At 47.6% G+C, this 25596-nt stretch overlaps 1 protein-coding gene across 1 annotated transcript in view; it reads left to right on the top strand.

Annotated features, from left to right (window-relative positions):
* The window catches only part of LOC115099202 (solute carrier family 12 member 9-like), a 460475-nt gene that overhangs the window by 348024 nt on the left and 86855 nt on the right, over positions 1-25596 (top strand). The window contains exon 10 of the mRNA XM_029616633.1: positions 17395-17587. Within this exon, the coding sequence (XP_029472493.1) occupies positions 17395-17587 (193 nt within the window). The remainder of the gene's footprint in view (positions 1-17394; positions 17588-25596) is intronic.

Here is a 25596-nt window from a genome sequence, read left to right as displayed (position 1 = left end):
ATGTGTGGGTGAGACTGGGAGCATGGGTTTGTGGGTGAGAATGGGAGTCTGGGTTTATGTGTGTGGGGTGAGAATGGGTGCCTGGATGTGCGTCTGTGTGTGCATAAGAATATAAGCCTGGGGAGGGGTGAGAAAGTGAGAACTTGAATGTGAGCTTGTGGGGGGGTGGGGGGGGGGGAGAGCATATGAGAGTGACAGCTTGAGTGTGTGAGAGGGAGTCTGTGAGAGAAAGCGTGTATGTGTGTGTGTGTGTGTGTGTAAGGGAAGAAGACAGTAATAGAAGAAAGACACTGAAAAGGAATTAGGAAATGAGCTATAAGGGAAAAAATGGGAAAAAGAGACCAGGACCAACTGATTAGAAAAATACAAAGATCAGACAACAAAGGTAAAAATATATATCTATATTTTGAGATGTTAGCAATTTAAATATAAGCAACACAACCGCTCTCTCAAAATTTATGGACAGGTAGGAGCCGTGTATAAAATCGTAATAATAAGAAGGCTAAAGTACCACAAATCACCGTGAATTATGTTTGTATCATTAAGTAAACCTCATACTTAGGCGTAGATGTGAATGCTATGCTACATAATTTGGCATTATTTATCAGTAAAAAAACAACTAGTAGACCTGCATGCCTATAGCCCACCCATGTTAACCTTGTGCCCACCCAAAAAATCAATTCTGGCTACGCCACTGGCTGCCCCTAAGCTTTCATCCACCTCGTGCCAGTTGTGCAGGAAGCACTGCCCCAGCTCTCACACTCCCTGACCTCCCAGATTTTTACCTGGAACAGGGATGCCTGGGAATAAATGCAGCCCCGGGCCACCTCTGACCCTGAGAGCTTTGCTTGGGATAGCCTGGCAGGAACTGACAGGACCTCTTACTCCCAGGTCCCCAACAGGCTTAACACTTATTAGATTTCATTCCTTCTTCCTAGAGAGCTCCAGAATGATAAGAAGAAGAAGCAATAGAGAGCCAGCGGGTAGGGTTGGCACAGCTCTCTCTCCCCCCACCAGGCTTTTAAAGTAATTGTTTCCGGCCCTCTCCTGCACCGCCTCCGGTCTCACGTGGCCTTATCTGAATATTTCCTTACTAAGATGCTCTTTGGGTCATTTTTCAGGCATTTCTTAGTGAGGAGCTCCGAGGCTCCTCACTTCCCCCCCCCCCATCCCTTCCCCCCATCGCACGCCTCCCTTTCTGTCCCTTGTCCCTTTCTTTCCCCACCTCTCGCTCCATTTCCCTCTCCTTCTCATTATCCCCATTCGGTAGGGGCCGGGGCTCTCTGTGCAGCCGCCTTCCGAGCGTAATTCATCTCATCTGGATGCATTAATGTTAGAGGGGACGCTGATTGAAATGGTAATTGTGAGAGCTTGGGGCCTGCTTAATGGATGTTATGATTAAGCTGCATTACCGAGGAAGAGGCCAGGGTGGCTGGGAGTTTGTTGGTGATAGCAAATGACTGACAATTTCCAGCAAGACTCGAAATAAAGGGGGAGAATGGGAGCAGAGCAAAAGGACAAGATATCAGAGGTGAGAAAGCAAAAGAGGGCCGAGCAAACAAAATCCAAACGAGGAATCACAAAAAGTATCATTCAGTGGACCACACAAAGTGTTTCCCAGAGCTTCTAACACATGGGGGGTGTTGATCATGATGCGGTCATTGATCCGTGGAGATGCTCTGTTGCTGGCTCCCCTGGAGCCAGGGTCAAAGGGAAGGCAGAATATGTACAAATCGAGGGGGGTGGGAGGCACAGCTTAGGTTTGCCACTAGAATAAGAGTGGATTAGCCACATTGGTGCTGGCATTGACTCATTGTTTGGGAGATGATATGGGTCAATGATTTTAGGCATGATTTGTGCATGCACTTGTAGCTTTCTTTGCATGACCTTGTAATCTCCCCGTTTTAGAGAGATTTTGTGCAGCTGCTTTTGTGATCTCCGCATTTGCATTTCGTTTGCTTGAGACTTTGTCTCTATGTGCAGAACTGTACAGGAGGATAGACGAGGTGGTGGATCTCATCCCTCATGGCTTTCAATGCCTATCTCTTCCTTACTGTCTTCTGATGCTGTCTCCTGAAAAGAAAAGTAGTAGGGACCATTTTATGCCACACAGGCGCACACACGTTGACGCTCTCAATGCTGGAAAGTCCCGGGGCGTTTATTGGGCAAGTAAAACATTCTCTCTGCAGAGTACAATGAGGGGGTAATATTCAAAGCCACTTCCATGCAGGTTTTATGCTCGTAAGTGAATATGTGTAAAAAATGCACACATGATCCATTTACGCAGGCGTGCAGTAGGCGTTCCGGAGAGTGGCATGGGACTTAGACACAGAGTTTTGGATTTTTGCGAGTCTGTGCCTGTGGCATAGCCACAACTGATTTTTTTGGGTAGGCCCAAGGATAACATGGGTGGGCTATAGGCATACAGGTCTGAGCCCTACTAATTATATTCGTATTGATAAATAATGCCTTAGGGTTCCTAAGTAGTCTACAACAGCCGTCATGCATCACGAGTGAAACCTTTTAGAATATTTTAACTCAATTATTTCAAGCACTCACCAACATTAAAAATTCCTTATTAATCTGTATTAATTTATTTTAGATTTACTGCAGTTTATAAATATGCAACAATATCATGTAAAAAGCACATAAATATCATGTAAAAAATATATAAACATCAGATCCAATGAATCCTCTCATAAAACAAATAATGTATTCTTTCATGAATCCTCTTTTCAAAAAAGGCAGAGATCATCAAAACTAAAATAGCAATAATCATAAGAACGGGTGCAGAGCGAAACTGCGACAGTTCAAGTTACGGCCCAACATGAAGTAAACTATATTCAAAGTCTGGAGTCACCTAAAAAAAACCCAAAAAAAACCCCCCCACACTTCCTCCACTGCTAAACATTTTGTGAAGTAACACAAACTCCTGCAAAAAAAAAAAAAAAAAAAAAGCACCTAGAACCTTGCCATGCCATATAATCACAGCACTGACTCTCAGGACTCAAATAACAGCAACCTTATGAAAAAGCAGCAATGCAAATACTACACCAGGCCCTACAACATTAACACACAACCTGCTGGGGTAACATAACAAGCCGGATAGCTACAAATCCCTACACGCTTGTAGCAGTACTGCACCTCAGTCACACACACATCACAACCAATCCCGACCTAATGCAGAAATAAGGAACTTTAAATTAGAAATAGAAACATGCAAAGAAAACTGAAATAGAAAGCCTGGGAAACCAGACTCTGAACAGTGGAACTGTAAAGTGCAAAATATGGAGGTAACCTGGGGGAATTCTGCGCAGATTTTGCACAGAATTGCCATTTTCTGCGCAGAATTTGGCGAAGATAGAGGAGGCCCCAGCCTGCCGCTTGCGGAGCTCATCCCGCTCACGGCAAAGATGAGGGCCCCCGGCAAGCGGAGCACGTTCCACTCGCAATGAAGTCGAAGTGGAGTGAGTGTGTGTAGAGGGGTGTGTGTGTGTGTGTATGTGTGTAAGACTGCGAGCCTGTGGGAGGTGAGAGAGAACATGTGTGAGGGAGCATGAGTGAGGGTGCCAGAGAGAAGGAGCCTATGTGAGGAAATTGTGACGGAGTGTGTAAATGTGTGAGAGATTAGGAGCTGATGTGTGTGAAAAAGGCATTATGTATATGTGAGGTTGCTGGTTAGTTTGTGAGAGAGGGAGCCTGTGTGAGGGGGTGTGTGAGAGAGAGGGAGCCTGTATGAGGGGTGTGTGTATGTGCACTGGAGAAAGGGAGCCTGTGTAAGAGAGAGGGGGGGGGGAGGGACAGAGGGAGCCTGTGTGAGGGGCAGTATTGAGAGGGAGTGGAGATATAGTGGAAGGGGTTGAGCTTAGAGGTGGAGGGGAGAGATACTGGCAGGTGGAGGAGTTGGGGCCTGAGAGGACAAAGTGGCCAGGGGAGTAGGGAGAGAGAGAGTGGAAGGGACACTCTTACAAATACATTTATTTATTTATTTATTTATTTATTTGAGTTTTTTCTATACCGGCATTCACGATGGGGATCGCATCAAATAAATAAATAAATAACTAAAAATAAATAGGGGTTGTGGATTTTTTACTGAGCTTTGAAATCCCAACATGTGGGGCTGTTTTATGCAAGTGTCCGTGGAGAAATCAAAGTTTCATACCTATGACAGGGGTTTCTGTGGACGACAGCACAAGGCAGCTGTTGCGCCTCCGACCTGCGGACCCCCGCGGGCCGGCTCCCCACTTACTGCGGGTTGCCTGGAGGCAGCAGCGGCATCTGTGAGGCCTGCTCGGACCTGGCTGGCTTCTCTTCGCGGCGCTCCCTCCGCGAGGGAGGCGCCGCCCACGTCCTCTGGCTCCGCCCCTCTAGGCGCGCGCGCTGGGGCACAGCTTTTAAAGGGACCAGCGCAGAAACCTGCGCCTCCACCCCCGAAGGACGTCAGACGCCGGCAGGGATTTAAGCCCTGCAGCCAGTCCTGTTCCTCGCCTTGCAACGAGGTTCTCTCTGTTCCAGAGGTTGCTAGTTTCTGGTTTCTGACTTCGGCTCGTCCACTGGCTTCTGACTTCAGCTTCTGTTCCTGGTCCGTGACTTCAACTTGCTCTCGGTGTCCTGTTCCGCTACGTCCAGGAGGCCCCGCCTAAGTCCAAGTGGCCTGGGTCCTCATGGGCTCCTCCCGGGAGGGGGGACCTCGGCTTCCAGTGGTGAAGATTCAACCGGTCTCCTGCCCCGTACCACCTGGCGGCTTCGACCTCCACTGTGGGTCCTCACACAGTGCGCCATCACCTATCCGAGCCGGCTGAAGGGTCCACGAAATCTAAATCCAACAGCAGCCACACATCCCCCGCCTTCCTCCTGGAAGATGAGATTTACTTTTAAGCAATTTTGTATTTTTCAGCTACATATTTTCTGAAGCAATCTAAGACCTTGGCTCTGCACGGGAACCTTCATGCGTGCCCCCAAACTTTTCTCTAGAAATTTCAGAGCTATGAAGACTACAATAGGCCCGCAACATGTGTGGCTGTCGTCAGCGGAGCCCTCCTTTCACGGGTATGCAACTTGTGATGAGCTGCGGCCCTCAGGGCGGCCCCACGAGCCACAGCACTTGACCCCCAATCAACAACACTATTTGCAACACGCCACAGCTGGGTCGCCGCCTACAGCTGGGCCTCCCTTCACATGGCACAGGACGCCGCCCGTGACCATGCTTACTTCGTGCAGCGCAGGTCATTGCCTTGACCGCCAGCCCCCATCCAGTCCTCCTTAGGCATGCATGCGCCCAATGTTCCCCCTTTTAAAGGGCTAAGGGCGGGAACTCGGTTGGTGCCCAGTGATGATGTCAGAAGAGGCTGCCTGTTTTAAAACCCTGCTCGGATTCCCCGTCTTCGCCTGAGCAACGAGTCTCCAGCTTTGCAGTGAGTGTCGCCATCATTCCCGAGTTCCTGCGTCTCCGGTCTTGCCCTGCCTGCCTCGTCCAGCCTTCCAGGTCTTCTCCAGCCCGTCTTGTCCAGCCTCCCTTGTCCACCATGTCCATTGTCTTCAGTGCATCTTTGTCTGCCTTTGACCTGATTTCTGGACCTGACTACGTTTTGCCTGCCACCTGGACCTGACCACTTTCGTTTGCCGCCTGCCCTATCCTTGGCCCTTCTCCAGTATCCGTCTGCTGCCAGCCCTGACCCCAGCACACTTTTGGCCTCTCACTCTAGCCATCACCTCGGGGACCCCACCTAAGAACTGCCAGCCGCCAGATCCCAAGGGCTCAACCTGCAAGGGAGGCAGCTGGTGTGTAGGCGAAGCTCCAGCCTTTCGTGCTAGAGGGCATGTTTGCCAGCTGCTGGCATAGGCCTCGTAGAGTCACCTATGAGGCCAGGGCAGTTGTGCCACAGCACAAAAAGGCTCGCACTCACACCACCTTTCACAGAGTGCTGAGGCCATGAGCTCAGAGGACTTAGCCTCAGTCCTCTACCATTGCCAGGCTGGCGCACCTGTTACAGCGGTAGCGGGAGCAGCTGAATACTATGGCCGGATACCTCTGAGGCATGGAGCTTGATCTGCTCCAGTTCCCACTTCAAAACCTGGGATAGCCTGCTAGGCCTTCCACTGCCCACTTTATGTCCACCTCAGGTGTTGCAGAACCCGGCAGCCAGAGTTTCAACTAATAGTAAAAAAAAACGAGAATACATTACCCCCATATTGATAAATTTACACTGGCTTCCCCATTTTACGGAGAATTTGGTACAAAAGTCGTTGTGTCTTGCACAAAGCAATCCATGGACATAAAACCGATTGGTTGAGTTTTTCCATCCGCTTACATACCCCACAAAGATCACTGAGATCAGCGAACAAAGGCCTATTGCACATCCCGACAGTAAACACAGCACATTTGGTATTCGTCAATCTCGATAGCAAGGCCGAGTCTGTGGAACACCTTGCCTGTTGACTTAAGATTACAAACAGACACAAAAGGATTTAAGAAAGATCTGAAGACCTGGCTCTTTGAGCTAGCCCATTCAGACCATATTAAGGAATGACTATAACATCCAGCTTCCAGAAATTGTACATTTTTCCTTTTCCCCGGGATCCTATTATATTATTTTTATTTAGTTTTACCTAGTTTTAAGCTTAATAATGTATAATTGTTAGTACATATTGTTTGATGTATATCTTAGCAATGCTGATTTGATCTATTTTCTGTAAACCGTTGTGATGTAAATACGAAACATGGTATATAAACATTTTTTAAATAAATACTCCCACTTTGAATCTGCCTATGCCAGCGAGGTACAATGGTGACCCAGTGAAATATGAAGGCTTCCTAAACCACTGTCGGCTGAGGTTCGATCCTCAGGCACCTTCCTACCCCATCTGTTGTGTCAAGATAACCTCTGAACTGTCCTTGCTGGATGACTCTGCCCTAGCCTGGACATCACCCCTCTGGGAAAGAGATGATCCTCTCCTGGGAGATCTTAATCATTACTTTCGGGAATTTCGGCAGATCTTCGATGAACCTGATCGCACAGCATCCAAATTCCTGCAGATCAGACAAGGTTCTTGCTCTGTGGAGAAGTATGCAGTGCAGTTCTGCATCTTGGCCTTGGAATTGTAGTGGGACAGTGACGGTCATGTTGCCATTTTCAGGCAAGGGCTTTCGGAGCACATAAAGGATGATTGGCTGCCAGAGACCTACCCAAGGTGCTGGATGGTCTGATCAATCTAGCCATATGTCTAGACCTAAGATTCTAGAAATGGGCCCAGGAAAGGGGCTTGGTTCGCCACCCTACCTGCCTCGTCCCACACTTCCAGCGACCAATGACCTCATGTTTGCCTCCTGAGTGAAGACCAGCATCTGAAAAGCCATGCAGGTAGACTGATCCAAGTTATCTGCAGAGGAGTATCAAAGGCGTCGCATTCTTAACCTGTGTCTCTATTGTGTGGTATCAGGATACTTCGCCAGTCGTTGCACGAACAAGTCAGGAAACTCAAGGACCTAGGCCTGGTGGGAGAGACCACCCTAGTTCATACATGCTCCTCTCCACAGCTGCTGATGCCAGTGCATTCTCTCTGGGGGACATCCTAGTAGATGCTCTTGCTTTCCTGGATACCGGTGCAGGTAGCAACTTCATTCATGAGGCGTTGGTCCACCACTGCTGGATACCGACAGTTCCCTTGGACTCTCAGTCTCCTCTGTGTATGGCGAACCTTTGCCTGGACATGATGCGAGAGCTACTGTACCCCTCACGATGCAAACAGGGATTCTACATAAAGAACAAATCAGCCTTTATGTCTTGCCTAAGGCAGTCAATGCCATCATCTTGGGCCTAACGTGGTTTATCCTTCATCAGCCTGCCTGCCCTGACCTTGGCCCGTCTCCGACTCCGTCTATCTGCTGCCAGCCTTGACCCCGGCATACCTTTGGACTCTTGCTCTAGCCACCACCCTAGGGACCCACCCAAGACCTGCCAGCGGCCAGAACCAAAGGGCTCAACCTGCAGGGGAGGTGACTGGTATAGGCGAAGCTCCAGCCTGTCCCGCTACAGGGTGCGTTCGTTCGCTAGCTGCTGGTGTAGGCCTCATAGGTTTGCCTATGATGCTGCATCAACTACGCCGCAGCACAAAGGGCTCGTACCCATCCCACCCTTCTCAAAGGCTTTATACAATTTTGCAAAATAGGAATAATTTGAAGTCAGTTGATTCCATAATCGCTGCAGCTGTGATTTAAGTTTTCAAATTTGGTCCTTGGGGATCCCTAATAAATATGCCTGATATTAGGGATGTGAATCGTTTTCCATATCGTCTTAACGATAGAAATCGTGTGGCAGGGCAAGAAAATCATCTTAGGCACGATTTTTTAGTTAAAAAATCGTTAAAAATCGTTTTTTCCGATTAGTGCGCACTAACTCGAGTTAGTGCGCACTAATGGGAGTTAGTGTGCACTAACTGGGAGTTAGTGCGCACTAACTGAAAATGATACAATTTGACACTTTTCAGGTCAGTTAAGGTCAGTTTAGGAATGAATATGTATTCCTATTGGCTGCCCTCTTATTTATTCATGTTACCAAGTTTCCTACTGACAGTATATGGGGGATGGGAAATGGAAACAGTTGGTAGCTTGACAAAACAAGTAATGTGATCAGTCAATGTGACTAGAACTTGTGCCCTAACCCTGATACCAGGGGTATTGTGATCTTCCTGCACACAGTGCCCTATCCCTATTAATACCAGGAGTGTTGTGATCTTCCTGCACACAGTGCCCTATCCCTAATACCAGGGGTGTTGTGATCTTCCTGCACACAGTGCCCTATTCCTGATACTGGGGGTGTTGTGATCTTCCTGCACACAGTGCCCTATTCCTGATACCGGGGGTGTTGTGATCTTCTTGCACACATCCCGATATCAGGGATAGGGCACTGCGTGCAGGAAGATCACAACACTCCTGGTATTAATAGGGATAGGGCACTGCATGCAGGAAGATCACAACACTCCTGGTATTAATAGGGATAGGGCACTGCATGCAGGAAGATCACAACACCCCTGGTATCAGGGATAGGGCACTGTGTGCAGGAAGATCACAATACCCCGGAGGAGTGAGGGTCAGGCAGCTCCCCCCTGTCTGTGAAGCCAGCCTCTCACTAGTAATGCAGGGAGGGAGCTGTCTCAGACTTCACCATCCTCCCCCCCCCTTACCCACACACCATTCACTAGCTGGGACATGGGGGAAGTCAGGAGTGAGGGTCAGGCAGCTCCCCCCTGTCTGTGAAGCCAGCCTCTCACTAGTAATGCAGGGAGGGAGCTGTCTCAGACTTCACCATCCACCCCCCCCTCACCCCACACACCATTCACTAGCTGGGACATGGGGGAAGTCAGGAGTGAGGGACAGGCAGCTCCCCCCTGTCTGTGAAGCCAGCCTCTCACTAGTAATGCAGGGAGGGAGCTGTCTCAGACTGGTATCAGGGTTAGGGCACTGTGTGCAGGAAGATCACAATACTCCTGGTATTAATAGGGATAGGGCACTGTAAGAGATGACTGTAGTAGATTGAATAAAGATCTGATGTTTCTGCTCTCCTCACACCAAACAAAAACAACACACAAGCAGAGAAGCCCTTCTTACAAAGCTGAGCTAGTGAGTTAAGTAGGAGGAAAAGTAAACATACTGGTGCCAGTGTGGCTACTTAAAAAATACACTTACCAACAATCAATTACATATATTTGAACTGTGTACAGTTCCAGCCAGGACCACCTTTCTAAAATGCACAGTGATTGGCAAATTCAACATGCACTAGCATTTCAGGTGCCTGCTAACAAAAATAATAAACAAACAAGTTCTAGTCACGTGAGTGCTGATCATTACATTACTTTTTTTGTCAAGCTTCCAACTGTTTCCATTTCACATCCCCCCAACCATATTGGTAACATCAATAGATAAGAGCACAGCCAGCCAATAGGAATACATACATACATATTCATTCCTAAGTGACCTTTACTGACCTGGGAAGTGTGAACACTTTGTTTCATTTTCTGTTGGTGTTCGTTAGTTTCCAGTTCCATTTCCCATCCCCCCAACCATCACCTCAGTGGTAACCTTGGTAACATCAATAGATAAGAGGGCAGCCAGCCAATAGGAACACATATTCATTCCTAACTGACCTTCAGTGACCTGGAAAGTGTTTATTTGTATCATTTTCAGTTAGTGCGCACTAAATCGAGTTAGTGCGCACTAACGGGGAGTTAGTGCGCACTAACTCGAGTTAGTGCGCACTAACACGATTTAACGATTTTTAACGATAAATCGTTAGAATTTCTATTGTATCGTGTTCTATAACGATTTAAGACGATATAAACATTATCGGACGATAATTTTAATCGTTGAAAAACGATTCACATCCCTACCTGATATATATTTGCATACAGTGGAGGCAATGCATGCCTGAAAATCAGACTGGTCTGGGATCCCTAGAGATAAGGTTGAAGACCACTGCCTTAGAGCTGTGCCAGGGAGTGAAAGCGTTTGAGATCCACGAACACTGCAAAGGTAGCTCAGTCACTGCCCAGCAAGGCTTAACACCTGTTTGGCGTAGACTCTGCGCTGTTGTTTATTCGCTTTGTTGTCTTCTGTCCTTCCTTCTTGGACTCTTCACCACCACCACCACCACCCCACTGACCTGCTGTAGTTCTGAAATGCATTGCTTTGATCCTGGGAGTCCTGCTGGATGCCCTGGAAAACTCTCGCCGCCATTGGGGATATGGCTCCTCTCCTCTACCTGTCAGGCTTGCTGTGCTCCGGGTGAGAAGAGAAGCCCTGGCAGGTGAACGTGGAGACTGCTTGTGAGCTGAGAGCAGCGCCCGTGTTCCTCCAAGCAGTAGTACTCCCGAGTGACGGGTGACGCTATTCAGCGGCCTCCCCCCCCCCCCTGCTCTTGACGCCTCGATAGAGGTCTGGGCCATCATGGCCTGCCCTTCCTAGCACCCCCCCCCCCCCCAGACTCTTTGGATCTCAGCCAGGCATTTATTCTCGCAGCAAGCCTGCTTCTATATTTAATAGACTCCCAGGAAACACGCACAATCCAAGCACAGGCTCATTTGCTTCCAGCAGGTGATAATAATATTGCCTCGTTCATACAGCTCTGATAGTTTGTTCATATAGAAGGAAACATCATCGTTTTGAGTCTGCTTAATAAGACCTCAGCTGCTCATGCTATGTAATATTGCAGAACTGTGTCATTGCAAAGACCTTGTCTCTTATTTCTGAGATATGCCTTGACATACTGGACTGCTGATGGAGCAGCGAGGGAGTGCATGGTTATTGTCCGGACAGACTACCGGACCCAGTAGGCCTCCGCAAGCAGACTTGCGGAGGCCTACTGGACACCAGACTTTTCAACAGTGCCAAATGCTGGCAAAGGGTTGTTGAGGCAGCACTGCAGTCTCTCTCTATGCTCTGCTCTCCCAGCTGGAGGCTGCATGCACAGAAATACAGCAAAGAGCATAGAAAACATAATAATGACAGATAAAAAACAAATGGTCCATCCAATCTGCCCAGCAAGCTGCTTATGGTTGTAACTGCTGCTCCGTGCACGTTACCCCCATGTTACTGTTAAGGGTAGTAACTGCCGCTCCATGCAGGTTACCTCCAAGCCTTCTGTTAAGGGTAGTAACTGCCGCTCCGTGCAGGTTACCCCCATGTTACTGTTAAGGGTAGTGACTGCCGCTCCGTGCAGTTTACCCCCATGCATTCTGTTAAGGGTAGTGACTGCCACTCCGTGCAGGTTACCCCCATGCCTTCTGTTAAGGGTAGTGACTGCCGCTCCGTGCAGGTTACCCCCATGCATTCTGTTAAGGGTGGTGACTGCCGCTCCGTGCAGGTTACCCCCATGCCTTACGTTAAGGGTAGTGACTGCCGCTCTGTGCAAGTTACCCCCATGCCTTCTGTTAAGGGTAGTAACTGTCGCTCCGTGCAGGTTACCCCATGTTTCTGTTAAGGATAGTAACTGTCGCTCCGTGCAGGTTACCCCATGCTTTCTGTTAAGGGCAGTAACTGTCGCTCCGTGCAGGTTACCCCCATGCCTTCTGTTAAGGGTAGTGACTGCCGCTCCGTGCAGGTTACCCCCATGCCTTCTGTTAAGGGTAGTGACTGCCGCTTCGTGCAGGTTACCCCCATGCCTTCTGTTAAGGGTAGTGACTGCCGCTCCGTGCAGGTTACCCCCATGCCTTCTGTTAAGGGCAGTAACTGCTGCTCTGTGCAGGTTACCCCCATGCCTTCTGTTAAGGGTAGTAACTGCCGCTCCGTGCAGGTTACCCCCATGTTTCTGTTAAGGGTAGTGACTGCCGCTCTGTGCAGATTTCCCCTATGCCTTCTGTTGGTAGTGACTGCTGCTCCATGCAGGTTACCCCCATGCCTTCTTTTAAGGGTAACTGTTGCTCCGTGCAGATTGCCCCCATGCCTTCTGTTAAGGATGGTAATTGCTGATGCATGCTGGTTACTCTCATGTCTTCTATTAAGAGTAGCAAGGATGGGCTTAGAAACGATGATCTGTATTCATGGGAATGGAAGGTAAAAGATAATATAGACTGAAGGAAGAGAGATTTGATTACAGAACACAGATTGCACTAACCGTCATCATTCCAGCTCTGTTGCTGTCTTTGTATGGCTTCTGGGCAAATCACTTGAGCTCCTTTTGTCTGAGTTCTAATCCCAATTCTGGCGTTGAACCTCAGCCATGCACTTCTTATAAAGGTCAGGGAATTTGATTCTGTAAGTTTAGAAAGTATGAATAGGAAGGAAGCACTGCAGGATCTTGGAAAGGAGTTGCAAAGGAGCCAGTTTGTTTTTAATTTCTGCACCATCACTAAAGTCTAATGTCATTGGTTCATATCATCTGCTCACCACGGCTTATTTATTTATTTATTTATTTATTGTTTTTGTTATACCGAGTTTCATGATAGGCATCACATCAACCCGGTTTACAAATAACAAGGAGTGTAAAGCATAACGTAACGTAAAAAACAATATTTTCAATAAGAACCTTGAACTTTAAATACAGTGAATCAGAAAAAGGGAGAGGGAAAGTTACAAAAAACAAGGAAAATAAACTTGGGATGGAAGGGGAGAAATTGAACAGCACAATATTTACATTTCAGCCTATTGATACATTAGAATAGCAAGTGAAAAAATAAGACTATGAAACGGTACATAGATAATCAAATGAATAAATATGTGGAGCTTGCATGTACTCCAGTGGTGGCTGCAGTCATTCTGATTATTATTATTATTATTAATAATTCTACTGTACAAAGTTCCTTTTGACCAGAAACCCTGATTCTCCTGCTATAGGAAGCAGTGGCTGCATTAGAGACTTCCCACTGTGCTCTGGGAAGCAGAGCTGAGAATGCGACCTTTTACCCCTGGGCTCTCTGAGCTGCCCTGCGCGAGAGCTCCCCCCGCAGGCCTGGGCGCACCCTCTGGCCAGAGAGCCTGGCTACTTACCACCGCCTCTGCCGTCAAGCCTTGATTAAAGGCAGGGACGCCCCCCTGAGCTCTGAGATGAGACAGAAAATGCCTCTGCAATCTCTGGTCGCAGCTGTTAACGGCTCACGGGGGGGGGGGGGGGGGCTAGCTATCCTCTGCAGATTGGCAGCTCCCAGCAATCTCACCCATTACACTCTCCTCGCATCGGTAGCGCTGCCAGACACTCCGGGCATCGCTCTTCTGCCGCTATAAGTATCCGTGGCTTTATCGTGGGCAAGGCGGCTAGGGGGTCAGCAGCCTCAGGATCTACTTACTGCCTTTTGCTCTTACAGTCCAAGGACATTCAGTTATTTAAAGGACACCAGCATAATATGCGTCCTGCCTCATCTAAGGCTTTCTAAAACCGAACAGGCACATTTTCACCAGTTTGTACGGTTCTTGTGCTAGGCTCAGCAGGTGACGGGACATTTTTCACAGCTGTCTCTGAAGACTGCGATGTCTGTGCAGTCAAGGGGGTCTCTAGTAAACAGTGTTGTTTGTCCTAACTTCTCGTGCTCCGACACGAGAAGTTTGTCCCGTCCTGGTCACATTCCCTATGCGGTGTGGTGTACAGGGCACAGCAATGGAGGTCAGGCTAATCTCTCACGATGGCCTTGATTCAGAGAAACCGATGAATGCCAGGCGAGAAGGTATTCCTCGTTTTTATCAATTTTACCCCATGTTTCAAATATAGAAATAAAGCTAAAAGAGACATCAGGCAAGTCTTGTTGATAGTAAGAGTGGCATTGTTGGTAAGGAAGAGTGGGCGATTGGTTAGCACCCCGGATTGTTATCCGCGAGAAATGCTGGGACGCGAGTTCAAGGCTCCTCCCTGACCCTGGGTGGGTCCCTGCGTCCCGCCCTCACCTTTGTTCCAGGCTCTGCCCCGAAGTTGGTGACTGAGATGCCCTGCACACCTGTGCTGATCCCACCACTGACCCTGCGCCTCTAAGGCCCGAACTTCACCACTGAAGAAGAAAAGGCTCTGTCCATTTCTCCCATGGAATTAAGCGAAGCCGAACCTTAAAGTGCCTGCCTGGTGTCCCTGCAGTGGAGATCCAGGGGTCACCCCCCCCCCCCCACACACACACACCTGCAGTGGAGATCCAGGGGTCACCCCCTCCCCACACACACACACCTTCCTCTGCTCTTTCACGCCTCCCAGTATCTGAGGCTTCAGCAGAAAATCATTTAACAGCTATTGATTACGCCTTAAGTGGCAATCTCTCTCTCTCTCTTCACCTCCTCTGGCCCAGCACAAGCTATCCCTTTGCTTTCTCTTTCAAACTTTTATTTTTTTTTTCAGGTGATTTCTGCTTCAAATTGCAGCTTCTGCTCAAAGTCTTTTTTAGAACTAATCATCTTTGGAAGTAGCCGACATAATTGCCTGGTTAAATAAGAATAATTTTCACTAAATAAGGAGAAAAAGACTCCAAATCAGTCTTTAATTGTATAATCATGCGAGGCTGCTCCTGGGTCTGCTGGATCAGAGATGTGGAAATCTCTTGTTTAATATTAGAGGGAACATTTAATTGAAAGTACAGTGAACACAGACTGAGGGGGGGGGGAGAGGGGCAGTTTCTCGTACCTTCCTTGTTCTTATCCTCCCCTCGCTTTCCCTCTCTCCTGCTGCCTCTTCACTTTCACTCCTTCCCTTTTTTCTCTTTCTCTTGTCTCTATCCTTGTTCTCTTCTCTGCCTTTTTTTCCAACATGCTTCCCTTTCTTCTGTTTTCTTCCTCCCTTCTCTCTCTGGTCTCTCTTCTTCTCCCCCATCTCTTCCATTCTCTCTTTCTAAAGCAATCATGGGTGGGCCCTTTCAGAATTGCGCTTCAGACTTGCCGAGTGGCTGACGGGCTTCGGTAGATGTCCTGCTTCAGGAGAAGGTCATTGCGATGTCACAGAAACAGAGAAACGCGACGGCAGAAAAAGACCTTAGGGCCCAACCGTCCAATTAATTTAGCTTTGTAATTCTCATCACTTCCTTAGAGATCCCCTGTATTCATCCCATGCTTTCTTGACTTCAGAAACCGTTTTTGTCTTTACCACCTCCACTGGGAAGGCCGTTCCACACATCTTCCATCTTCTCTGTAAATAGTTCCTAAAATTACTCATGATCTAACCCTTTCAACCTCATCCCATGATCCCTCGTTCTGGAGCCTCCTTTCCATTGAAAAAGGCTCCCACCTCCTGTGCATGGAAACCTTTAAGATATTTGAATGTCTCTTATTATATCTCCCATATCGTGCCTTTCCTCCAGTGCGAATATGCTTAGATCTTTAAGCATGAAGACTAGGGATGTGAATCGGGCTTCGGACGATTGAAAATATCGGACGATATTTTCAAAATCGTCAGAAATCGGGGGGCTCCCCCAAAACGATAGGAAAACCCCACGATATTGATCATGGGGGTTCTCTTATCGTTTTAGGGGAGGGCGGGAAAAACGGCACACAAAAATAACCCCAACCCACCATGACCCTTTAAAACTAATCCCTTAGCTTCCCCCACCCTCCCGACCCCCCCAAAAACTTTTTACAGGTACCTGGTGGTCCAGTGGGGGTCCCTGGAGCGATCTCCCGCTCCTGGGCCGTCGGTTGCCACTAATCAAAATGGCGCGGATGGCCCTTTGCCCTTACCATGTGACAGGGTATCCGTGCCATTGGCCGGCCCCTGTCACATGGTAGGAGCACTGGATGGCCCAAGTGAGGTCTCACCAGGGACCTATACAGGGGCAATATCACCTCCCTCCTTCTGCTGACCCTTCCTCTCCCTGTGCAGCCAAGCATCTCTCTGGCTTTTACTGTCGCTTTATCCACCTGTTTGGCCACCTTAAGATCATCAGATACAATTATCCCCAGATCTTACTCTTCCTTTGTGCTTAATAGAATTTTGCTTCCAATACTGTACCTTTCCCTTGGGTTTTAGTAGCCTAAATACATCACTCTGCATTTTTTAGCATTAAATCTTAGCTGCCAGACCTGAGACAATTCCTTCAGCTTCCTCATGTTCTCCACTCCTTCCTGGCTGTCCACACTGTTACAGATTTGGTATTATCGGCAAAAAGACAAACCTTTCCTGACAACCCTTCCGTTATGTCGCTCACAAAAATGTTGAAAAGAGCCGGTGGAAGGACCGATCCCTCAGGCACAGCGCTAGTAACCACCCCCTCCTCAGAGAAAACTCCATTTACTACTACCCACTCTGCCAGTTTCTAACTCAGCCAGTCACTCTAGGATCCACACCAAGGGCGCACAATGTATTTATAAGTCTTCTGTGCAGAGCCTTGTCAAAGGCCTTGTTGAAATCCAAGTACGCTGCATCCAGCGCGCTCCCTTGATCCAACTTTCTGGTTACCCGATCAAAGAAATTGATCAGATTCGTCTGACAAGTTTTACCTCTGGTAAAAACCCTGCTGCCTCGGATCTTGCAATCCATTGGATTCCACAGGTTGCACTGTCCTCTGTTTTAGCAGCGACTCCGTTCATTTGCTCACCACGGAGGTCAGACAAACCAGACTGCAGTTCATCAGCAGTAAATCTGCTGCACATCCCCCAACAAATGCAAGCAGTAACGGCCTCTGCACCAGGGTGAAGAGTTGCACTGTCAGTGTCACATTATCAGATAACCAAGGCCTATGACAGAGTCAAAAGGGGTCGGTTTTGCTCAGATTGTGGAAGGCTGTCCCATTCTCTCGCACCACCGGAGTGACCACAGAGTTGCAGTTGCCCCTGCATGTGACGTCGTCCAGAGATGTCCCTGTAGCTGAATGCCCCACGGCCCCTGGCTCCGGCCTGCACGCATACCTTAGCACAAACTCAAAAGCTTTGGTGAGCTTCCATTCTCACACCTGGTGGTTTTCTTTCTCTCTCTCTGCTCTCCCTCTCTCTGTCTGCAGGCCGACGTTCCGAAACCTTACCTGGTACACGTGTGTCTCGGGGATCCTGGGGTGCGGAGCGATGATGTTCGTTATTAACCCCGTCTGCGCCGCATCGAGCGTTGCCTTCTTGCTGATTCTGCTGCTGGCCTTACACTGCACATCTCCGAGCAGCGGTCGGGGCTCTGTCAGCCAGGCACCGATCTTCCACCAGGTGAGCCATGCAGAAATCTCGCCAACAGGCATCCATCCTCCAGCAAGTGAGCAGTCCAGAGATCCTGCAGCCAGGCCCTTGTCTTTCATCATATAAGCAAAGTACCAATTTATCTCCTAAATTTCCATCCCCTCCCCTTCTTTTCACCCGGTATCCCCTATAGGAGTGTGATAACAGCATCCAATAAATGCATTTTCAACTTTTAAAATCGACTTGGGTTTAATTATAGCTGAATTGTAACTGGGCAATTATGTACTCTAGTTCGATGCATTGATGAGGCCATTACCCTTCTCAATCTCACTCCTAAAGTTATACAGGGTGTGTAGCAATTCCTTAGAAAACTTGGGGAGTTTATCAGTTCCCGAGAAGCTTTCTTGCGTGATGAGCCTAGGCAGCTCATGATTTAGGTATAGGTAACTGCCTCTAGTGACACATTTTTATAAGTGCCAGGTCACAACCTCAGTTGCTGTGCTGCCACCTTCATGTTCGTGCAGGAGGAGGGGGGCAGAACGACGACCGCAAGGCCTGTGAGCTCCAGCCCCATGCTGAGTTTTCAGGTTGTCAGCAAGTGCAGGGCTGGTGACTCCAAGGCGGGTGGGGCGGGGAGAAGCCATGGGGAGGACCCTGGGTAGGGGGAGATCCAGCAAGGAAGGAGGAGGAGGGTGTGGCACCCTCCTCCCCTTAAATAAATTCCTTCTCCCCACCCCCTGCTCCTCGCACAAGTTTCCCTGGTAACAGGAAGTCATGAAAGAGAAGGGACTGGAGCTCTGCAAGGTCCATCAATCCCACAGGGCTGTGGAAGGCCCCTGCACTGATCTTGTCTCACATTCTGTTGCTGCTGCCATTGGCGCATACACCACAGCTCTGAGATGAGGAGGGAGGGAGGGGAATACCCCAAAAGGTTTTCTAGAGGAGGGATCCTCTCTCCCATTTTCGCCTACAGAGAGGAGAGAGATGATCACTCCTTCTCCTCTCCCCCATTGCTTATAGCCTATAGCGCACAGTTAAGCTCTAGAATTCATTGCCAGAGGATGTTCTTGCAGCTGTTAATGTAACTGGGTTTAAAAAATGTTTGGAAAATTTCCTAGAGGAAAAATCTATAAACTGCTATTAAGTAATAAGCAATAGTAGCTTGTGATCTATCTAATGTTCGGGTACTTGCCGGATACTTCTAGCCTGGAGTGCTCACTGTTGGAAACAGGATACTGGGCTTCATGGATCCTTCGTCTGACCCAGTATGGCATGTTCTTATATTCTTATGTGGACCTGAGCCCTTTCCCCCTGCTATAAAAAGCATGAGGATCTGAACCCCCTTTCTGATATATAAAAGCATTGAGGATCTGAGTATCACTCCCTGGTATAATAACCATGAGGATCTGAGTATCATTTCCTCGTATAATAAACATGAGTACCAGAGTATCATTCCCTCGTATAATAAGCATGAATACCTGACTATCACTCCCTGGTATAATAAGCATGAGGATCTGAGCCCCCTCCCTGGTATAATAAGCATGAGGATCTGAGTATCATTCCCTGGTATAATAAGCATGAGGATCTGAGTATCACTCCCTGGTATAATAAACATGAGGATCTGAGTATCACTTCCTCATATAATAAACATGAGAACCAGAGTATCATTCCCTGGTATAATAAGCATGAGTACCTGACTATCACTCCCTGGTATAATAAGCATGAGGATCTGAGCCCGCTCGCTGGTAAAATAAGCATGAGGATCTGCGTATCACTCCCTGGTATAATAAGCATGAGGATCTGAGTATCACTTCCTGGTATAATAAGCATGAGGATCTGAGCCCCCTCCCTGGTATAATAAGCATGAGGATCTGAGTATTACTTCCTCGTATAATAAGCATGAGTACCAGAGTATCACTCCCTGGTATAATAAACATGAGGATCTGAGTATCACTCCCTGGTATAATAAGCATGAGGATCTGAGCCCCCTCCCTGGTATAATAAGCATGAGGATCTGAGTATCACTCCCTGGTATAATAAGCATGAGGATCTGAGTACCCCTCACTGGTATAATAAGTATGAGGATCTGAGCCCTCTCTCTGGTATAATAAGCATGAGGTTCTGAGCCCTCTCTCTGGTATAATAAGCATGAGGATCTGAGTCCCCTTCCTGGTATAATAAGTATGAGGATCTGAGCCCTCTCTCTGGTATAATAAGCATGAGGATCTGAGTATCACTTCCTGGTATAATAAGCATGAGGATCTGAGCCCCCTCCCTGGTATAATAAGCATGAGGATCTGAGTATCACTCCCTGGTATAATAAGCATGGGGATCTGAGACCCCTCCCTGGTATAATAAGCATGAGGATCTGAGTATCACTTCCTGGTATAATAAGCATGAGGATCTGAGCCCCCTCCCTGGTATAATAAGCATGAGGATCTGAGTATCACTCCTGGTATAATAAGTATGAGTATCTGAGTATCCCTCCCTAGTATAATATGCATGAGGATCTGAGCCCCCTCCCTGGTATAATAAGTATGAAAATCTGAGTATCACTCCCTGGTATAATAAGTATGAGGATCTGAGTATCAGTCCCTGGTATAATAAGTATGAGGATCTGAGCCCCCTCCCTGGTATAATAAGCATGAGGATCTGAGTATCACTCCCTGGTATAATAAGTATGAAGATCTGAGTATCCCTTCCTAGTATAATAAGTATGAAGATCTGAGTATCACTCCCTGGTATAATAAGTATGAGGATCTGAGTATCACTCCCTGGTATAATAAGTGTGAGGATCTGAGTATCACTCCCTGGTATAATAAGTATGAGGATCTGAGTCCCCTTCCTGGTATAATAAGTATGAGGATCTGAGCCCTCTCTCTGGTATAATAAGCATGAGGATCTGAGTATCACTTCCTGGTATAATAAGCATGAGGATCTGAGCCCCCTCCCTGGTATAATAAGTATGAGGATCTGAGTATCCCTCACTGGTATAATAAGTATGAGGATCTGAGCCCTCTCTCTGGTATAATAAGCATGAGGATCTGAGCCCTCTCTCTGGTATAATAAGCATGAGGATCTGAGTCCCCTCCCTGGTATAATAAGTATGAGGATCTGAGCCCCCTCCCTGGTATAATAAGCATGAGGATCTGAGTATCACTCCCTGGTATAATAAGCATGAGGATCTGAGTCCCCTCCCTGGTATAATAAGTATGAGGATCTGAGCCCCCTCCCTGGTATAATAATTATGAAGATCTGAGCCCTCTCTCTGGTATAATAAGCATGAGGATATGAGCCCCCTCCCTGGTATAATAAGCATGAGGATCTGAGTCCCCTCCCTGGTATAATATGCATGAGGATCTGAGCCCTCTCTCTGGTATAATAAGCATGAGGATCTGAGCCCCCTCCCTGGTATAATATGCATGAGGATCTGAGCCCTCTCTCTGGTATAATAAGCATGAGGATCTGAGTATCACTTCCTGGTATAATAAGCATGAGGATCTGAGCCCCCTCCCTGGTATAATAAGTATGAGGATCTGAGTATCACTTCCTCGTATAATAAACATGAGTACCAGAGTATCATTCCCTGGTATAATAAGCATGAGTACCTTACTATCACTCCCTGGTATAATAAGCATGAGGATCTGAGTCCCCTTCCTGGTATAATAAGTATGAGGATCTGAGTATCCCTCACTGGTATAATAAGTATGAGGATCTGAGCCCTCTCTCTGGTATAATAAGGATGAGGATCTGAGCCCTCTCTCTGGTATAATAAGCATGAGGATCTGAGTCCCCTCCCTCGTATAATAAGTATGAGGATCTGAGCCCCCTCCCTGGTATAATAAGCATGAGGATCTGAGTATCACTCCCTGGTATAATAAGCATGAGGATCTGAGTATCACTCCCTGGTATAATAAGTATGAGGATCTGAGCCCCCTCCCTGGTATAATAATTACGAAGATCTGAGCCCTCTCTCTGGTATAATAAGCATGAGGATCTGAGCCCCCTCCCTGGTATAATAAGCATGAGGATCTGAGCCCCCTCCCTGGTATAATATGCATGAGGATCTGAGCCCTCTCTCTGGTATAATAAGCATGAGGATCTGAGTATCACTTCCTGGTATAATAAGCATGAGGATCTGAGCCCTCTCCCTGGTATAATAAGTATGAGGATCTGAGTATCACTTCCTCGTATAATAAACATGAGTACCAGAGTATCATTCCCTGGTATAATAAGCATGAGTACCTGACTATCACTCCCTGGTATAATAAGCATGAGGATCTGAGCCCCCTCCCTGGTATAATAAGCATGAGGATCTGTGCCCCCTCCCTGATATAATAAGCATGAGGATCTGAGTATCACTCCCTGGTATAATAAGTATGAGGATCTGAGCCCCCTCCCTGGTGTAATAAGCATGAGGATCTGAGTATCACTCCCTAGTATAATAAGCATGAGGATCTGAGCCCCCTCCCTGGTATAATAAGTATGAGGATCTGAGTATAACTCCCTGGTATAATAAGCATGAGGATCTGAGTATAACTCCCTGGTATAATAAGTATGAGGATCTGAGCCCCCTCCCTGGTATAATAAGTATGAGGATCTGAGTATCCCTCCCTAGTATAATATGCATGAGGATCTGAGCCCCCTCCCTGGTATAATAAGCATGAAGATCTGAGTATAACTCCCTGGTATAATAAGCATGAGGATCTGAGCCCCCTCCCTGGTATAATAAGTCTGAGGATCTGAGTATAACTCCCTGGTATAATAAGCATGAGGATCTGAGTATAACTCCCTGGTATAATAAGTATGAGGATCTGAGTCCCCTCCCTGGTATAATAAGTATGAGGATCTGAGTATCCCTCCCTAGTATAATATGCATGAGGATCTGAGCCCCCTCCCTGGTATAATAAGCATGAGGATCTGAGTATAACTCCCTGGTATAATAAGTATGAGGATCTGAGCCCCCTCCCTGGTATAATAAGTATGAGGATCTGAGTATCACTCCCTCGTATAATAAGTATGAGGATCTGAGTATCACTCCCTGGTATAATAAGTATGAGGATCTGAGCCCCCTCCCTGGTATAATAAGCATGAGGATCTGAGTATCACTCCTGGTATAATAAGTATGAGGATCTGAGTATCCCTCCCTAGTATAATATGCATGAGGATCTGAGCCCCCTCCCTGGTATAATAAGTATGAGGATCTGACTATAACTCCCTGGTATAATAAGCATGAGGATCTGAGTATAACTCCCTGGTATAATAAGTATGAGGATCTGAGTATCCCTCCCTAGTATAATAAGTATGAGGATCTGAGCCCCCTCCCTGGTATAATAAGCATGAGGATCTGAGTATCACTCCCTGGTATAATAAGCATGAGGATCTGAGCCCCCTCCCTGGTATAATAAGTGTGAAGATCTGAGTATCACTCCCTGGTAAAATAAGTATGAGGATCTGAGTATCACTCCCTGGTATAATAAGTATGAGGATCTGAGCCCCCTCCCTGGTATAATAAGCATGAGGATCTGAGTATCACTCCTGGTATAATAAGTATGAGGATCTGAGTATCCCTCCCTAGTATAATATGCATGAGGATCTGAGCCCCCTCCCTGGTATAATAAGTATGAAGATCTGAGTATCACTCCCTGGTATAATAAGTATGAGGATCTGAGTATCAGTCCCTGGTATAATAAGTATGAGGATCTGAGCCCCCTCCCTGGTATAATAAGCATGAGGATCTGAGTATCACTCCCTGGTATAATAAGTATGAAGATCTGAGTATCCCTCCCTAGTATAATAAGTATGAAGATCTGAGTATCACTCCCTGGTATAATAAGTATGAGGATCTGAGTATCACTCCCTGGTATAATAAGTGTGAGGATCTGAGTATCACTCCCTGGTATAATAAGTATGAGGATCTGAGCCCCCTCCCTGGTATAATAAGTCTGAGGATCTGAGTATCCCTCCCTAGTATAATAAGCATGAGGATCTGAGTATCCCTCCCTAGTATAATATGCATGAGGATCTGAGCCCCCTCCCTGGTATTAAAAGTGTAGGACTGCTTCTTCTCCTGCCATGTGGGTCACGCCGCACTCCTGAGAGCCGTTGCTGAGATTGTCCTGCTGGGGCCTCGTCTCTTGCGCTCGCTCTGTGGCCTCGTCCTTGCTGGCTTTGAGGTCTCCGGCTGTGCGTGGCAGGTCTGTGCTCACGCTGCCCTCCTTACTGTCTGTGCCTGTGCTGTCTCTGCAGTCGGAGTATTGTTCGACTCCCGAGCTAATTGCATTCAGACTTAATTCATTCCTTTATCAGTTCCTCATTTCAGGGTCTCTTTGTGTTCTCACAAAGCCCCACCTGTCCTCTCTGACTCTGTAATAAAATCAATATTGGAGTCTGGTGTACTGGCATGATAACTTTCACATATCTTTTCACATTTAGAAATCTGTCTTTTATTTTAGACTGAACTTCAGACATTAATTTTAACAGAAAATAAAACCCTTTTTCGTGAATGCCGCGACAGATAGCAGCCTCCCAGCGTATGATATGGACAGGGATGGTAACGGGGCAGCCTTCCTTCTTTCCCTTAAATCTGAAGTTAGAAACATTCGAAACAGCTGGAACATCTGCACCGGCCCTCAGAATTGTAGCGGAATTGGCCCTCAGAGAGCAATCTCCCAGCACCGTAATCCAGTTCACACCTTGCACCGGGTAAAGCTGCCTCTTCTCAGGAACAAGACGCCTCTTTAATCGTAGTTACGGTGCCGGAGCTGGTGTTAAGTCTTGACAAGCCCCAAACGTTTACGGCGAAGCAGAAAATTCTGCTTTTTTTTCGTGGTTCCTCCGACTTAATATTGTGCTGATATTAAGTCGGAGGAACCACAGAAAGCAGCCATGTTGGGGGGGGGGGAGTCTTGCCAGGGGTCAGGTTAGGGGAACTTTATCAGCTTCCCTTTCCCTAACCTGTCACTGTGCGTGGGGTAGCAAAACGCATGGCTTGTGAAATTGAGCGTGCGTTTTCCGAACCCGCGCACGGCTGCTTCCCCTGGGCGCCCGATGTTCGCGGACATGCTGGGGATGCACAATTTATCCCTAGTGTGTTTTTTTTTTTTGTTTTTTTAGCGCGGCGGCGGTGGCTCATTTTCCTCTTACATTGAGTGTCCGAGAGAGAATTGGTCGTTCGTGCGTAAAAAAAAAAAAAAGTGCGTCCAGTTTGGACGCAGGTGTTTAGCGTGTCGGTATTGCGTGGGCCTGATAGTCTGGAGAAAAATCAAGATTTTTGATCAGTCTCATCTCTAACGCATTCGTAAGATGTGTGTGTGAGTATATGAGTGTGTGTGTGTGTGTGAGAGTGTATGAGTGTGTGTGAGTGTGTGTGTGTGTGAGTGTATGAGTGTGTGTGTGTGTGAGTGTGAGTGTGTGTCTGTGTGTGTGTGTGTGTCTGTGAGTGTGTGTGTGTGTGAGTGTGTGTGTGTGTGAGTGTATGAGTGTGTGTGTGTGTGTGTGTGTGTCTAAAAGGACCAGCTCTCTGCCGGTCCATGTAATTGGCATCGATTCGGCTGATAAATAGAAGCAGCACTTACATCAAAAAGGCCCCTATTAAGCTGCCCCCCGTTGGCGGAGGAGGCGAGGGAAAGAAGGTGCCAGGGCTTTTGAGAGGAAAGGGCCCTGCTCCCTCTGCTGCTTGATGCTCTCACTGGTTGGGCACTTCCTTGCTTCGCCCCCCCCTCTTCCTCCCCATGGTTCCCGTCTGCCGCTCACTTGTCCGGGTATTTGGGATTGCTCACTCTAAACCTTCCTGAAATGTCCAGACTGGAGGCATTGAACTCTGCACGGAGTACATTTATTCTGCCCCGTTCCCCATCCCCGCTGTCTCGCACCCCCCCCCCCCCCCATCTTTCCCTCTCGCTCGTCCGCATTCTCTCCACGCCCTTCTTTCCCACTTTCTCCCCTGCTCTCTGCCTCCCTCCCTCCCTTCTGCTCATTCTCACACTTTTCTCTTCTTATTATCATCCGGTTTTCTGTGTTTCCATCTGATTCTGTAG

The sequence above is a fragment of the Rhinatrema bivittatum genome, chromosome 9 (genome assembly GCF_901001135.1).
Source record: "Rhinatrema bivittatum chromosome 9, aRhiBiv1.1, whole genome shotgun sequence".
Lineage (NCBI taxonomy): Eukaryota > Metazoa > Chordata > Amphibia > Gymnophiona > Rhinatrematidae > Rhinatrema > Rhinatrema bivittatum.
Note: the sequence above shows the minus strand (reverse complement) of the source record. Positions and strands in the feature narration are given on the sequence as shown.